General features: G+C 40.0%; 1 protein-coding gene across 1 annotated transcript in view; it reads left to right on the top strand.

The window, feature by feature from the left end:
- CLINT1 (clathrin interactor 1) overlaps positions 1–13,370 on the top strand; it is a 66,874-nt gene extending 53,504 nt beyond the window's left edge. Inside the window, exons 9-12 of the mRNA XM_083726215.1 lie at positions 6,107–6,193; positions 9,431–9,726; positions 10,566–10,770; positions 11,590–13,370. Of these exons, the coding sequence (XP_083582341.1) occupies positions 6,107–6,193; positions 9,431–9,726; positions 10,566–10,770; positions 11,590–11,945 (944 nt within the window). The 3' untranslated portion in view covers positions 11,946–13,370. The remainder of the gene's footprint in view (positions 1–6,106; positions 6,194–9,430; positions 9,727–10,565; positions 10,771–11,589) is intronic.
- Positions 13,371–18,151: the final 4,781 nt, after the last annotated feature.

Genomic DNA, 18,151 nt, shown 5'->3' with positions numbered 1-18,151 from the left:
GTATTTCTGTGTTCTGTTTGAGCAGTAGCTGTAGCTTGTGACTTTAGTACATTTTAATTCTGCTGAAATCAAAGGTGTGCATTAGGAAGCTAAGGGAAACTGTATCAGTCAGTTAAATGTAGAGCTGCGTATTTATTCATAGAACCACATGCAAATTACCATATTGTATAGATTAATAATAACCATAGCACCTTAGAAAGATTCACAGCTAAGTCAGTTTGTCAGGAACTCTGGTGGCTGAAATGCAATGTTATTCATAATTAATTTTAAAAGCATGTAATCCAGTCAGATTTCAACACTTCTCGTGTTACACATGGAGAGAGGCAGTGGTGAGAGTAGCTGACTTACAAGTCACATCTAATGTGTACAGCAAGTGACCTTATTACTTCTTATTTTTGTTTCTTGTCCATTGACTCCTGGGTGACCTCAAAAATAACTATGTTTCTTGGTCACTTCAAAAGTGTTCAATTCATTCACTCCATTGTAGGCGAGTAGTGAAACTGAGGCTTCAGTAAAGTAAATGTTACTTTCTATAATGGAGTGCATGTTTGGTATATTTAAAAAAAAACAATGAATAGCCATATCAGGACAAAGTAAGGAAGATTGTCTCTGGCTGGCATGAAATATTAAGATGGTTCTATTTACATATCTTCACTGCTCTGCTGGCATGACTGTAGAATCATCAATCTTATATTAGGTAGCTGGATGTTGATAGCTGCAGTTTTATAATCCACATTACCTGTGAGCAAATTAAGAAGAGGATTAAGAGTTGTGTAACTGAAACAATGCTTTCTCTTGAAGGAAGAATTTTTCAACAGATTCAGCACACAGCATTAACGTTGTTAGTGGAAAGATTATTTTCCACCCCTTTTCATCCCCCATTTACAATACCATGAGCTTCTGAAAAGGTGTGGCTGTACTTTTGGGCTTTGTGAACTGTTGTGATTCTGCCAGAATTTGTTACACCTATACAAATTTTCAACATGGGGCTGGTTCCATAGAAGTGCTCCTGCAAGGAGACTTTCCTGCCATCTTCTTCCAACAGCAGCCCCCTGCATCCATTAAAAAGATGCTCCAGTGGGACAGGGGGAGCTCTGAAACAGTGTGGGATAATAAGGGAGGAGGGATTAAATTAAATTGAAGCACCTTGTGGAAACAGGTCCCTTGACCCACAAACAGCTGGCATTTCAGGGGACTTTGGTGAGCCTTGCACAAACATCTTAGTGTTAATGCTTCTCTGGGTGCAGCAAGTATATACATGATTGGCTCATGATTGGCTAAATCTGGAACTTCTACTATGTATTAAACCCAAAGAACATTTAGAACAGTTGCAATCATTTTTTTGCCCCCAGGATTACTATTATTTTATTATTATTTTGTCCTGTGTATATTAATTACATAGTGATAATAACATGAAATTATCTTCTCATAAGCAGGACTTTAGGCCACAGCTATTAAGCTTTATCCTTTTGCCCCCTACCAGTCCCTGCTTTTGAAGGGTTCCTTAGAAAATGCAAGCAGCAGCTTGAAAACTTTGCAGAGGCACAGGAATTCTTCTCCTGTCAGTATACTGGAGAATGAGAGTCGGCATTATATCCTTGTACTTAGTATGATTTTGGATTCTGAATTCTTGTGAGTAGGTGTATTTTAAATGGGAGCAAATGTGACTGGAAGCTGTCCATATTAAGAAAAACATATATCTAGACTGTTTTTGGGATGAGGCCATGGCCTTGAGCTAGGGCAATAAAAGTTTCGGGTGATTGTATAGAAACTGAAGGAGTCTCTTTGCTGGGTCTTTGTTACTAAGCATTGAGATTCCTTCCCCAGCAAATATCTCTTCAGTTTGTCTACCGTAATTTTTTTACTGGGTTTTTAACATACATGAACAGTGCTCACTCCTTCCACTTTCCTAAAGTTGTGTTTTCATGCAGGAATAGTGTCAACATTTTTAAGTTATTGATCTCAATCTTCTTAGAAACATTCTACTTTTAGCTTTAATTGTGTTTTTCTCTGCCATCTGGTTTCACAGTTCCCTTTAAAACCTGATCATAACACAATGTAGACAGACATTGCTTCTTTTTTGGAATATGGAGTATTCTACAGTGATAGAATATTTGGAATACAATATTTTTCCTTTATGGTTCACTGAAACTGTGTGTTTCTGTTCAGCTTTGTAGCAAGAGCCATTGCATACATGACCCATACCTCTCTACTACCATAGGCTCCCACTGATTTGAAGCACTCACTGAAGTCCTGCTAATCTTATAGACACAGAGCCATCCCTGTGGCTAAAGAAAAGGATGGGTTAGGGACCACACACAATGGGTTAGGGTTAGGGTTCTAGACACATCTGCAGCTGTGTGGGAAACACTTTAATCTGAGTGGCTCCTATGCAGCTCAGCATTGTATTTGATCTTGCTTGCATTGATGCTGTATTACCTGCCTTTCCCACCGCCTCATACGTAAATGGAGTGTTAATGGGCAGATTGTTCAGTCCTCCTCATAATATTGACAACAGCAGGTATACACACATATTTGGTCTTACAAATAAATACAGAGAGAGGAGCATTTCTTACAACACTTGAAACATGTCTGGATATAATAAAATGTTCTACTCTCATTCCAGTTATCTACAGGTAGATCATCTATTATAAATAATGTTGATATTCCCCTTGTTCTCCACAAATTTAAAGTTGATGCAACAAGAGGCAAATAGGTTGGGGTTTTCAAGCTCCTGTTTTTATTGCACTCCCTTACAACTTCCTAAAAAGTATCTCCTGTAAGTCAAAGGTTTTATGGGGTAGGATTCAGTGTGACTTGAATATGCCCCCACCCTCAATCAGTTTTCCAGTTGTGTATGGAGCTCTTTGGATCTCAGCCACAGCCGGTATCCCATAATTTGAAGGAGTGCTAAACTATTAATTTAAATCTCTATCTGGAAAATACCCTGATCTTATAGACTGTTGCTGTGAGAACAGAACATGCTCATCTTTCTTTTGAATCTTTTGTGGATTTGCCATTTGACTGCCAATTATTCTGCTTTCACTCCTTTAGTGGAAGTTAAGCTTACCCGTTCTTTCCACATCAGCATTTAGAAGATGTCCTAGAGATGAGACACATTACCAGCTGGCCACCACAAATAGCATCTTCTGCTGCCCTAAGGAGACAGATGGAAGGAGTTAATTTATAACGACAGCTCTCACTTGGGAGTCTTTGAGGCTAGCTAATGATGTTGTGAAGATTAGCACTGTCCTTCCTAAGGAGGTCACTTTCCCTAACCTGTGTGCTACTTGCTGTAAAGAGCATGGCTCCATTAGCTTGTGGCATGCACAAAATAGCAAAAGGGGCCACAATAGGCATTGATCTCTTTTGTAAAGATAGGGGCATGGAAATCTCGTGTTTTTGTGGAGGTGCCTGCCAAGCAACTAGTCCACACCAAGACAGTGGGAAGCATTCCCCCCCCCCCCAAGAAATACATTGAGCAATGCCTAATACAAATCTCTATCATTTAATAGAGGATAGAAAAAGAAAATGAAACAGATTTGTGCAGTGCTTCATATGGAAATGGTAGTTGTTAGCTCACCCTGTTGCACGACTATCAACACCAGGTGGCTGTGCTGGCACTGCATCCTAAGTAACCATCTTCATAGACTTGCTGTTAGCTTTGAGTAAACGTTCTGTGTTTTCTGAGGAAGCAACTAGATAGAGCATGGGACCAGCAAAATATGTGCAGAAGCAGATTAATCCCAAAAGATCTCACCTGATTTTTAACTGGCTCAAGCATTTGCCATACGGTTGTTACTTTTAAATTGACTGTTTGGTATCATTTACCTGTATTGTCTAAATTAGTCCTGCTAGTTCCAATAACCGTGGTCTTGAAATTTGTAATCATTTAAATATGCTAGTGTTTACGGACAAGACATGTGCACGTGGTTGCAGATGCCATGCAATGCTATGTAAATACTGTTTGTTTCCATCTTCTGGATAGCGCAAATGCATTGTACATCATCAAGCTGCTTAGATAAAAGTGATGCTTATCTTTGCATAAAACTCCATCACAGTTTCCCATAATGATTTAAGATCTATACTGGTAAATGCCCAATCTGTCTGTCTTTTGGATATGCTCTACAACATAATTCACCTATTATAAGACTTTAGGAGGGTCTTGTTACTGCAGTTGTTAAAATCTCCTATTTGATAGCATATCTATGTACATTCAGAAGGGAGATGCTCCTATCTGAAAATGAAGTATGACTTCCTAATAATTGACTAAAATAAAATAGCATTAAAAAGAAATACAAGTACACATGTATTAGAAAGGGAATTGTTCCTTTTATTACTGCCAGCCATTTATTAAAAAGGCGATGGTTCTAGTTTAATTAACCGAGTTGAGAGCAGCAGATGGAGCAGAATGTCTTGCAGCGATAAGACAATTCAGAAATGGCACCAGATGTTGGAAGCTGTCCCTGGTGGTGTTTGAGTGCAACACAGATGTTACAGTCCCACCTGGCTAGTTTCTAAGCACTGCAGGCTAAGCAGCTGTGATGTAACCCATATAATGTACGCAAACACTAAAAGCAGAATAATTGAGCTGCTGGTACTCCTTGGAAGGGTGTGACTGCTCAGAGGTGAAATCTTTTAAGGACAAACGGCAACAGCTAAGGCCATCACTTTTTCGGTACTTTCAGAGGAGGAAACTGTCAACTAGAAGCCTAAAGCCCTTTATTAAAGATATGGGGGCAGAGAGTTGCTTCACCCAAACATTTTCCTTCACAGAAAATATATATATCTGCAGAAAGTGCCTATTTTTTGTATGTATTTCTCTCAGAGGGCCAATTAATGTCCACAATTTTAAAAATTTGAATGGGGGCTTTCCTTTTAGGGCTAATAGCTTGGGAGGAACTGTAGCATTTCTGATTAAATGAAGCCCGCCTTGTGTACAGCATTCCCATTCCTGCTCAGAAATCCCCACCTGTGGCAATCATCCTATTTAGTTTGGCCCTCAAACTTGACATAAGGAGATGTACAGAACAATGACCAGTGCAGAGGCTGTGAATCTTTACTATTTTGATAAAAAATGTGTAGGAAAGAATAGTAAAGATACTATATTTTGTAGTAAATAAATCATTAGTATCTACAACTGGGACTTTCAATGTTCTTATTCTGAAAAGAAAGCAAACTTATTAAAAAATGAATACCAGTGCAGGTTTTATGCATTAAAACCTTGAATCTGAAATCCTGTGCAAGTCATTCCTTCTTTCAGTCTCACAAGATTTAACATGTAAGGAGGCCTTTTTAAATTTTTCATTCTGTGCAGCATAATAAGCAAACAAAGGCATTTCTCCAATAAAAGACTTGTTCTGTTTCTTATATCTAGTACCTGAGTTAGAATTGCATTAATCTTTACTGTGTGATATTTCTTCCAAGCCTACACTGGGTCTTCACCAGTTTTGCGTTCCATGCAACCTTGGTAAATTATTACTGAAATTACGAAGTAGAATATAGACCACTTGCATTGATGTACAAGTGGTGGGATATAACTGAACCATAAAAGCAGGCATAATTCGATTTGACAGGTTTGTTTGTGTACAAAAAAGAAGGAAAGAAAGACTTCAGCCATGTATATGCCTTATGACATTTTGTTTTGATTGGACTATCACCCTTCTGAATCAATCTTCATTTAACGCATGATTGTTCGTGGTGCTCACTTCCATGCTTGTGCATGCCAGAATAGTGAAAAAGTTGAGGGTGGAAACTCCCCACAAACTAGTCAAAGTAAAGCACAAGAGTATGATTGCATACACACCCAGGTTTTGTTCCTGCAGCCCGGGTTGCAGGATTGTCACATATTTCAGTTTTTGTACCATGACAACCATCCTTGTATAACAGCCATCAGTGGTAAAATATCTTGTATTGGGGGATAGAATTTGACTTGAGAACTGTGCCCTTAAGTACTTTGAGCTTCAATATGCTTGATGGATTGCACCGTTTCCCAGAACTGTATATCTTGACTCCACGTACGAGATATTTAAATATAAAATTTAATATTTGATGTGAGTGGGGGCTGTGTTCACTAATTTACAACAATTCCTTTGATTGGTTGTAGGTGGAGCCACTGACCCCTTCGGAGGGTTTGCGGACTTTAGCTCTGCTGCCGCCGCCTCTGCCTCAGCAGGCTGCCCCCCATCACAAGGTACAGTGCCAAGCGAGTGGAACAGAAAGCTGACCTCTCAAATTTTGGTCTCTTACTACCTGAAAGTGTCTTTTCTTCCAGAATAGATTAAATTCTATGTCGAGTTCTCATTTTAAAGGTGCTATATTCTGCCGTGTTGTATTGTGGTGCAGTTTCATTTTATTATGACTTATTCCCTATTCAGGGCAGAGGGATTAATTATTTGGGGAATGAGCTTTTCCTTTGACCCTTCGCCCAGGGGTGGCTTACCTTTTCCAGCTCAAGGGCCACATCAAGGGTTTGCTACACCTTTGAGGATTGCATAGATCATGTGCACTTGGACACACACACTTGCAAAATCCACCCAGGTGAAAGAGGGGGGCAAGCAGCATATATATGCACACCCCCAGCAGAGAGGATGCGCACACACACACAAATGAAATAATTGCTCTGGAATGATTTTTACAAGCACCAAAATGAATTTAAATGAATTAATACTGCAGTAATGATCATTCATTTGTCTCCCCTCACAAACACCTATAACATTAATTGAAGCTAACTGAAATACTGGGCTGGAATGATTTTCACAGGTACCAACAATGAATTCCAATTAATTAATACTGAGTAGTAGCTATTGCTATAGTATAGTATGTTGTGTACTCCATCCCCTTTCGCCTGTAATGGTAATCTTTTATGTAATCTGCAGTAAGCCTCTTAAGAATTGTATTCTACAAGTCCACACTTTATATTAAAGTACTCTCATGGAAGAAGGCTAGAATGGACCCAAGAAACATTTAGAATTCGACAGTAGATGCTGTGCATAAGGCAGGATTGTCCAGGGAGGGGACTGTTAATTTGTGTGTACTGATTTATTTAAGTTCCACACAAACTAAAAATTGTCCACTGGGGAGAAAAAACATGAAAACTTCACAGTAAGAGCCCCTTGTAGGGGTGAGCAAGCTTATACAAATGTTATGATTGGCCCTAAAATACTGTCTTTTGTTGTATTCTTGCCACACTGCTATAATAATTGCTGTTACCCAAATTACTTTTTAAAAGATCCAATGAATTAATGTGAATTAAGATAGCTGGTCAACAGAGCTGGGATTGTTCAAAGAGTTTTGAACCAAGCAGTAGCTGAAACAATTGTTCCACCACAAAGCATATTGCATAGAAGAAGGTGTGGTGTTTCTTGCAGCCATCAGTAATAAAATGCATTGTATTGAGGGATAGGATTTGACTTGAGAACTGTGCCCTTAAATACTTTAAGCTTTTATAATGTTCTGCCTTGATTTTACAGGTTATTGAAAATTTAGGTTTGTGGTGCTCAAATCCTATTATGCTAATAATGGAGTCTAAGCTTGATAATACTCCTTTATCAGTGTTAATATGATTAATCTCCACCAATCACCTTTATGCAAGCAGCCAGCAATGATTAATCATTCTTGAGCAGTAAAGCCCCCCCCCAGAAATCTTTTGTTGATTAATCATCTTTGGTAAAGTTCCCCGAAGAGTGGCATCAAATGCCTCTGTCTTCTCCCCCTTTCCTTTATTTGTGTTTGGATATGAGCATCCCGTAACTGGAGAATCAGCATTTACTTATCCATCAGGAATACTTGTAAGTGTGCTTAAATTTTTAATAGGCAGTACTAATTGAAATATTCCCAATAAAGTCCCTTTTGTAAGGGAGATCAAAGCAGAATGTTTCATTGTGGCCCCAAGCTAATGAATTCTAGCCCAGTGCTTGCGTTAAAGTGGATTGTAGTGCACAGATAAGCGATGGATGTACTTCTCCCTCCCTGCCCTTCCTTACTTAAATTTTAATCCACCTGTGGAGGAGAAATTAATTAAAACAAGGGTTTTATACCCAGGCGAACAGGTACTATTACGAATTATTGACATGAAATGTAAATTATTGCAACCTTTTTAAGATTAGGTGAGTTAGATTCTAAGTAATAGGCAGGTTTGTAGATCACTAATTCCTAGCTGGCTGCACAGACCAGATTATTCTGAAATCAGCAGGGTCTCTCATCTCTCAGACCTGTCAAGTGAGCATTGATTTAAAAATTTGAATGCTTTCTTTTCTGCCTGCACTGATGAGGCCTAACAGTTAAATGTAAATTGCAAGTTGTTCAACTGTGTGAAAACCAGTGCAGGCATGTGTGCCCCTGTGTGCCTTTGACTGTGCATCAGGCTACAATAGTAAGATCTACGTAACTGTTGCACTTCAAAACTGAAATACTCATCAGTGGCTAGCAATTGATAATCATACCAAAGGCTCATTCGCTTTAAAAACCTAACATCTATTTCATGATCATAATAATAATAATAATAATAATAATAATAATAATAATAATAATAATAATAATAATATCTTTATTGTCATTGCCCCCTCTCGGGGACAACGAAATTACTTTACACCTTGGAGCTTCACTCACAAGTTTATTCCAGCAAAATGTGTATTTTTAAAATATGTAAAGACAGGCAGACTGCCGTTAAAAGAACTAAATGTCTTGCAGCTCTCTATGCACACGCTGTACAAAGATTTGAGAGCATGTGTGAGCTTTGAATGCATATTTATCAAAGCTCCCATAGAGCGCTAAATAAATACTACACAATGCTGTTAACAAGCACAACAGAGGTGAGATAAACACCCTGAGGCAACTGAATTTGAAAGCCCATTATTTTATTGGTATCCCACTTAGCTGTACCGGTTTAATAACTCTATACAGCAAGTAATGTATATGTAATCAGATGAGTTTGAACAAATTGCTGTTTTTATGACTTCTTGCGACTGTGAGACCAGCCTTGTTCACAGTGATTGATTCAAAACAGCAATGAGTTAATGTTTGCAGCTTTGCTTAAGGCTCCCAATTTTGAGCTACTGGCAATTTAGATACTGAACTTCTGCTATGCTTCAGGTGTCTCTTATGCCTGCCACATTCTTATGTGTTGAAAGTGGATCCTGCAGATTTGCCTGTTAGGAAATCTATGTCCCACACATGTGGACTCAACAGGTGGCACATAACCAGCCATACTTTAGCACTGGTGTGGCTGTTTCATTCTTATGCCCCCCCTTTGCCATCCTGTTAAAATTGTTGGAATATTCATGAGGGAGAGTAATGTCCAGATGGAGATCCTACCTGCAGATGTTAATCTGGATGGACATACATCGGCTCTCATTTGTTTCACTTCATGGAATGTGGCATTTGCTCTGTGCTTTTCACAAAGACTCTTACCTTTCTTTTCCCTCCCCAGGTACAACTGCAAGTGGGAATGGAGAGTTTGGCGACTGGAGTGCCTTCAACCAAACCTCTCCAAGCCCTGCTGCTTCAGCTGGAGAGCTCTTTGGTGGCTCTGCTCAGCCAGCTGTTGAGCTCTTTGGTGGCTCTGCTCAGCAGAGCCTTGGCCAGCCTCCAGCTGCTTCAAATCCTTCTGACCTCTTTGATTTGATGGGTACCTCCCAAGCCACCATGACCTCTTCCCAAAGCATGAATTTATCTATGATGGGTTCCAGCACTGTCAGCATCAATCTGCCTATGTCCAGGTCACAGGTATGGTGCTGTTCTGCAGTCCCTTGACTACTGTTTACTCAACGGATAGTTTTGACACACGCTTAACTTAAAGCATCCTTTCTGTGGCTCTGAATGTGTTTTCTTGTCTTTTTGCTTCACTGGCCCCTCTTTTCTTCAAGATTCAAGTAAATTGAGAGAGGAAACATCTAAAGCAATCTAAGAGTTGTAGAACATAAGGAAGACTTCAAACTTGTGACACTTTGATTGTAGCAAGGGGGATGAGGGTGGGGAGTGCCACCTGTTTCTGGCTCACATATAGTTTAACCCAGTTTAAGAGTAGTTGACTATTGAAAACAAGTCTTTGGACTTGGAAAATTTGGCAACTAGTTGATCAGGTATGGTCTGAAGTCGCATGAGGCCACTAACCTACTGAAATTAAGCAAGTCAGGGTCTGGTCAGTGCAAGACCTCATGGAAATTACTTGTGTGGGTTTCATGATGGAAGAAAGGAGGAATATACTGTAAATGTAAGAAGAAGAAAACTAATTTTCCAAAGCATCTAAAACAGAAGGATGGTTCAGAGAAAGTATTTTTAGGTAAGGGGGGAACAAGGCACTTCTGAATTACCACTCTTGGCTCAGTTCCAGAAGACTACCAGATGATAGGTAAAGTACTTAAAGAGATGCTCTTGAGAATTTTATGAGCATGAACTTCAACTTTCTTCAGTTCTCTTAGGAGAACATAAATGTCCATCTGTTTCTCTTTATGAAGACTGGATGAACTCCTCTCTCTGATAAATTATAGCTGTAAAATACTGTGTTGGCAATTCGTAGCATAACTCTAAAGATCTCTTTTTTTCTTCTTCTTTAATGCTTCTAGCCTTTGCACGGTGTTAACCCAATGATACAGAAGCCTAATCCACTTTATAATATGGGCACAGAGATGGTCCCCAAAAATGTAGGCAAAACCCTGCCATCCACTTGGTCAGACCCTAGTGTAAATATCAGTTTGGACAATTTAGTTCCTGGTATGCAGCCTTCCAAGCCCCAGCAACCATCACTCAACACAATGATTCAGCAACAAAGTAAGTAATACTGTGCATGTATTTCAATGAGGTCACTCTTCACAGTATATTCTTGATCAAAGTGTGGGTAGGTGTTAAAAAAACACTAGACTTCCTCAGCACCTATAAATTCTCTCTTTTTCGTGACCACAGTATATTATCTGCAACTTCGTAGCCTTCTACTATTTAAAAACTCTCTTGCTTGAGTATGCACAACAGTCATTCATTGGGTTCTGCCTTTTGTTTTTGCAATCCCAGAAAGCATGTGGCTGGTGAGCCAACCATTTTCAGCTTGATGGATCACAAACTATATCGGCCTGCTTGTGCTTTGAATTTTCCTCACCCTGATCTAATGATATAGTGCAGCCTTTAAAAGCTTTTTGTGGTGTCTCCTCCCAAACTCTTGAACTGTCAGCCCCCAAGCAGTGAAAGGGGATTCTTGTTCAACAGAATTTTCATTTCCTTCTCCCTTTCTCCCAGTTTCTGAACCAGGTACTAGCAAAGTTGTGCTTAAAAAGATCTAATGTAGAGGGAATACACTATATTTGTGGATCCCTGAGCATAATAAATAAGTGGGTATCTAGACAAAGCATGGTTTGGCCATGGAGAAAGAAGAGAATTGGAGAAAGGGGAACTATGACAACTAGGATTTGTGCTGGACTTCAGTTGTCAGGCATATAGAAATATGTTGGATGATGCTTTTAAGGATCAGCTTTGTTTTTAATATACAGCCAATACATTAAATAAGGGTGGGGTGGGAATATACTTGCATTTTCTTTGAATGATAGAAATATCATAAAAAATCACCTTAACATTTAAAACTTCATTTCTGCCCCGTAGATATGCAACAACCGATGAATGTGATGTCTCAGAATTTTGCAACCATGAGCCTCAACTCACCACCCAGCATGATGCCTGCTCGACCTCCTGCAAACCCATTGATGGGCGGGCCTGTTCCTGTGGGAATGGGAATGCCCACTGTGATGACTGGCACGATCGGGATGGCTTCCATGGGAGGCACACCTATGATGAACCAGGGCATGATGGGCATGAATGTGAACATGGCAATGCCAACTTCTGGAATGGGTTTGTCGGGCATGGGCATTACTAATATAGCTGTGGCATCCTCCATGACTCCCGGAACTGTGCAACCTAAGCAAGATGCCTTTGCAAATTTTGCAAATTTTAGCAAATAAAGATTGTAAACCAATCAGATTGAATGAAGGATTTTAGCTGCACAAATAAAGCTGGGATAAGGGTTGAAAATGCCGATCAAATGCTTTCTCTTTTTCTTTTATTGCTTACTTTAAAGGAGCCCATCTAAAGAACCCAAAGGTCATTTTGTAAACTCCCAACCTACTTTTGTTCAAGTTTTGGTGAAGAAAACGTCCTCCACAGAGTGATATGGTTGATATTGCAATCACTAGGCCTTGTTTTTTAACAAGAGAATTAAAAGCCTTTCTTAGATGGCAGAATCAGTTTTAACTTTGAAACTTGTGGAAACTCTGGAATTTGGGGGCTGGGTATATCTGTGTGAATCTAATTTTATACTTGATTTCTTTTTTCCCCTCCTGGAATCTATTTATCATAATTGGATCCGTTCCTTTTCCTACCACTGAGTCAAATTTGAAGTCAAAGTATGCTGATCAATTTTTTATAAGAATATATATATATTTTTGTCCAAAAAAAAAAATGGCTTACATATGTGATTATGGCTAATTCAAAGGGACCTGGAATGTATATATACTTTTGCTACTCTTCCAGCAACACTGCTATACTATCCAAATTTTTATTATAGACCTCTTTAAGCAATTTGCTGATGAATAGGGTGGGACGGGTGGGGTTTTCCTACCTCTTTCTGCTTTAGTACACAATGCAGAACTGGTAGAAACTTCATTCAGACTGCTGTATGGTTTCCTTTCAGAGAACTCTAGAGAATATATATATATGGTTGGGTTTTGGTTGGGGTGGTTTTTCTGCAGCCATACTCCAGTGAAAAGTGGCAGCCCCCCTTGGGGTCTCTGGGGTCACTGTTTACATCACTGACAGTCAAAATGCAAGACTTTTTTTTCTTGCAACACAAAAAATGAGAAACAGCATCTTTAAATTAAGAAAGAACACCTCTAAACTTTTTGTTAATCCAACAGCATTGGATTCTAAATTTTATACATTTGGTGACTTCACTTGTTTTATGTAAATATGGCCTTAGCAATTGCAGAATCCAATAGAAAGGGATTAAATAAATATATATAAATGAATAAATATATAGATTATTATTATTATTATTATTAAAGGAAACCTGTAGCAGTCAGATTTTATGGATTAATGAAAATAAAGGAAATGAAAGAATAAATTAAAGGCTTTTTCTTTTCCTGCTATGATTCTGCATTTAGGTTCAAACACAGATCATGATTTTTAGTCTGGGATGCAGAGGTTCAGTTTATATTCACAGAGCAAGGGCTGCTACTGAGAATGAGTACTATATTCTAGGTATGAAACTTTATTGGCTCCCCTTTCTTATGTTGGATATTTTTTTATTATTATTAAATTGATAAAACTTTATTTCCATTGTATTCATAATGTTCTGTTATACATAACATTAAAGTGTTCATTAAAAACAATGTTGGGGCTGCTTCTCCTTTCATTCCATTTGACATTTCATGAGAGCAGTGGAGGTGGGGGAGAGAAATAATTATAATTTGGGCAAAGTAATTTTTATAAATAATTTAAAATTGTTTAATGACTTTTTATCTCCCGCCTTCCCTATCTGACTCTACTGTTAGGAATTAAAAATGAAGCAGCGCAGATATCTTGACCCACTCCAGCCTAGCTAATGCTCCATCTACAACATTTCTAATTAGGCAGAAATTCATGTACTTCAGCTAAGTGGTAATGAAAAGTGATTCATTTGCTGAATAAGAGATGAGAGTGAGTGTAATTAGCTGACTGCGGTTTTTAATCTTTCAACAATTCAATGTGTTTAAATTAGTTTCAAAGAATAGAGCTTTCAAGTGTTGTTACATCAAAGTAATCAAGACAAGCTTTACTGGCTGTGCGGGACAGATCGCCTTCTCTTCAGCTCCAGTTTTGAAACCCTTGAACTTTTTGTGGGAATTGTCTTCATAAGTTTGTCTTGTGACAGATGTTGAGAAGCAAAAAAAAAAAAAAGGAAACAAAAAATAAAAATGAACCTACAAAACTGCAGGAGGTGGGAGCAAACCTGTTTTCGGGGGGAACGGAGAAGTTATCAAACCTGTTTTTAAAAACCTGGTTCTACTGTTAGGATGTCAAGGCACCAAAGTCCTATAATGTATGCTCAATACAATACAATGAAAGGCTGGGATGTGCCTCTTCAGGCTTTAAAAGAATGCTTCAAAAAGCAAGTTGGAACAAAGTAGTGTTGAAAATGGTCTAGATTTACTTCTTTAGGAAATGATGTGAAACTCTTCAAGTATTTCGGTAGTAGTTCTGCGTTGGGGTTGAATCCTATTGCTTTCCAAAGGGGTCCAGGCAGTAACAGTGACAAATTCAAAGCAGGCATAAAAAACATTGAAAACCTGTGCCTCTTAAACCTGGCCACAAAGTGCTAGGGCATACGGTAACTTGTGTTTGCTTCTGAAAAATGTATTATCAAACTTTCAAGAAAAGGGACAGCCATAAAAGTGGATACTCCCGAAGCTTGCTTCTCTACATCATCATGTTAAGTTCAATCAACCACCATGGATGGTAGTATCAAGAGTATTCACCTTGGTGTGCAAATCTCACAAATTGCCCAAAAATAAACAGTTGCTCAGAGGAAAAAGAAATGGCAGATAGTTGCAAAGCAGCTTGGCAGTCTTAAAGGTAAAGGTAAAGGTACCCCTGCCCGTACGGGCCAGTCTTGACAGACTCTAGGGTTGTGCGCCCATCTCACTCTATAGGCCGGGGGCCAGCGCTGTCTGCAGACACTTCCGGGTCACGTGGCCAGCGTGACAAGCTGCATCTGGCGAGCCAGCGCAGCACACGGAACGCCGTTTACCTTCCCGCTAGTAAGCGGTCCCTATTTATCTACTTGCACCCGGGGGTGCTTTCGAACTGCTAGGTTGGCAGGCGCTGGGACCGAGCAACGGGAGCGCACCCCGCCGCGGGGATTCGAACCGCTGACCTTTCGATCGGCAAGTCCTAGGTGCTGAGGCTTTAACCCACAGCGCCACCCGCGTCCCACCTTCAGAGGCTTGGCAGTCTTACAGGCTCACATTGGGATGTCATGGGACTTACAGGTAAAAAATAAGAAAAGATTGTACAAAGAAGGCAACAGGGCCCACATTCATCAGGTACTTGGTATGTAAGTTTCCACCCAAAATAGATGATCGTGTTCTATGCAACTTAAGCATTATGCTTGGGTCTTTTTGTAAGGCTGTCCTTCGGAATGCATTTACTATGCCATCGCAGAACACTAGGACCTAGCAAAGGCATAAACGGCACAGGTGCACGCTTGCTGATAACCTGAGCACTCAGTGTGTTCTACAAAACAGAAACTGCATCTGAAACCGCTAAACAAGAGTATTTATGGCAGCATCTGTTTCATCTCGATCCATCAGCAAAGAGGAGCTTGACACTTCTGGTGGAGAGGAGGAGGGCAGGAGGGATTTATCAATGAAGTTTTTGCATAATGTAAGCAGGCATCCTGCACTCAAGGTGATATCAACAATAAATGTAACCAGCGCTTAAAACCATTTATATTCTCCCAGGTCTCGGGTTTCCAGAGATGTGTATTCCAGGACACTTTATCTTACCTAGGTATTCAGTGCAGAGGTTTTCAATCTTTTTGAGTCCATTGCTCCTTTGACCAACTACCTTATTTCTGCATCACGCTGAGGGGCTCAAGAGCCCAGTTATATTGCCCCTTGCCTGCGACCTCTCACCCTTTTTTGAACACCCTCCCTTGTGGAGTGTTCCCTCAGTCTCTTCTCTCCTTGGGAATCCTCCAGGTAGCTGCTGCTGTCCCTGGTTTCTGAGCTGCTCCCACCCCAAAGAGAGGTGCCATCTAGAGGCACCATTTGCCTGCAGAGCTTATAGCCAGGGCTGCAGCAATAAACAGCTATGCAAGCCTTTTGGAGGCAGAGACACAAGAGGGCAGCAGAGGAGGGAAGGAAGGAAAAAAGGGACAGAGGCCAGTGTTGGCCACTGCACCCCTGACCATCATTCAAGGCACCCCAGGGGGCCACGGCACAATGGTTGAAAACCACTGCTATAGTGGACTCACGCTCTGAGTCTAGATCCTTATGTAGCCCAAACAGCACCATCCAAACATTAGCAGGCATGGAAGGGTCTCAATGTTTGCAGGAGTAGATTTTTTTGTTTGTTAAAAAAAAACCTTTAAAAGTGGGGTTGGGGAACAAAAAATTTGCTTAATGAGGATTTAACCTGTTCATTGGTCACAAAATGCTGACTGCTTGAATAGGGACCAGAGGGAGGTTCAATGGAATGAAGTATCCTGGAAAATAGTGTTGCTGGGTGGCTAGAACTGTCAAAAGGACCTTGCCACAATGCACTACTTTGTAGCAGTTACAGATAGGTAGCCGTGTTGGTCTGCCATAGTCAAAACAAAAAAAATTCCTTCCAGTAGCACCTTAAAGACCAACTAAGTCAGTTCTTGGTATGAGCTTTCGTGTGCATGCACACTTCTTCAGATAAGAAGAAGTGTGCATGCACACGAAAGCTCATACCAAGAACTGACTTAGTTGGTCTTTAAGGTGCTACTGGAAGGAATTTTTTTTGTTTTTACTTTGTAGCAGGTTCACTTGCAAATCCATACTAGGCTGCTTCTGGGCTGTGTTTAATACTATAGCATTTCTGGAATTTACAAAATGTCTGAGGAGGTTTTAAAGAAAGTTTGACTTGTATTTGACCCCCAACAACATTTGGAAAAGCAATAGTCCTTTCAGCTTTCTGCAACGTTCCAATAGAAGCCACCTGGTTGTGTCACGCTTCCCTGAAATAGCTTGTGTACTAGGCTCTTGGGTTCTCACTCCAAAGCTGCATCTTACTTTCCCAAAAGTGAAACCCACTTTGTATCCACAGTAGCAAGTTGAAATTCTGCACGCTGTGAAACACAGATCGAGGTGTGTGTGTGTATGTAGGTAGAATATGAAATGTAATAAAAGTTTTGATTTGGAATGTGCTCAAATTGGTGTTTTTTAGTTACAAATTACTTTGGAAGGCAATTTTTCTTCTCTCATTTTAATTTGCATTCCAATAGTTATTATGGTTGCAATCTTGTGCCTGTTTGCCTGGGAATAAGTTCCACCAAACCCACTTAGACGACTGACTTAGGGCTCAATTGGCATTCAACTGGGCTATGAATTTTCAGCTGTCAAATTGGTAAGAATATGATACTCTTGACACTTAGGAAAAGAAGGGGGAATGCAAAATTGTTCAAATGTGTTTCCTTTACTTTTTCACTAACTGGACTCTGATGAGCATCAGGAATATTCTTTTTTCCTCAAGTGGGCGGGAGGGACCTTCCGCGGAAGAGGAGAGCAGCTGTCAGGAAGAAACTCCTCCCTCATTACTCCCATTCACAAACAATTTTGTAATCCTTCTGACCCCACCCATTGGCCAAAGGAACAAGAGCCATGAACAGCTATTCCAGCAAGAAAACCAACAAGGGAAGTTCAGCCTGACCTGTACTGGGCAAACACTGGTGTCTGTATCAAACATGGCCATTTTATGTGTCACTTTATGACAAGTTCTGACAAGGCTTTATGTGACAATAATGCATGGAATGGAGTGCTATGTCTTGAAACACCAATGCAGAAAAATGGCTCTGGAAAAAGAAAATTCCCAGTTAAAGCTGCCCTTAGCCAGTGCTTGTGTAAAGCTGGAGCAAAACAGCCACGTAAGGTAAGAAATTGTGATTACAAGTAATTCTTAAAAATAATTTCATGATTGGTTGCATATCTGTGTGATAAGGTTTTACTTATGCAACAGAATCCAGCTATGTAACAATGTTCAAGCATTGCAGTCCCGTGATTTTCTGGCCACTAGGTATAAGGGCCCTTCTATCCTTTAGAGCTCTTACATTCTCACTTCGACTGAGCCATCTCGGCTCCAAACCAGTGATTTGTTGCCTGCTTGGGTGGGGGAAATAAAAACCATGAATGGGGCAGGGCAAAGCTGTAGCTGCAGGAAGCAATTCCTCTGATGGCAGCTATTATATCTGCAAAGTTCTTGGATTTCTACTTCCCCATTCAAGTTGAAGGTTTGGTTGTTGTTGAAAAGGGACTTAGCACTGCTCAAATGTGTGGGAAATTCGCTGTATGAAACAAATAATTACAAAGGAGCCATGAATACCTCTCACCCAGTTACAGCACAGACCTGTACTGTGTATATTGCTCCTGCATGTACCATAACCTCCCAT

This window comes from Podarcis gaigeae (genome assembly GCF_964106915.1).
Source record: "Podarcis gaigeae genome assembly, chromosome: 2".
NCBI lineage: Eukaryota > Metazoa > Chordata > Lepidosauria > Squamata > Lacertidae > Podarcis > Podarcis gaigeae.
Note: the sequence above shows the minus strand (reverse complement) of the source record. Positions and strands in the feature narration are given on the sequence as shown.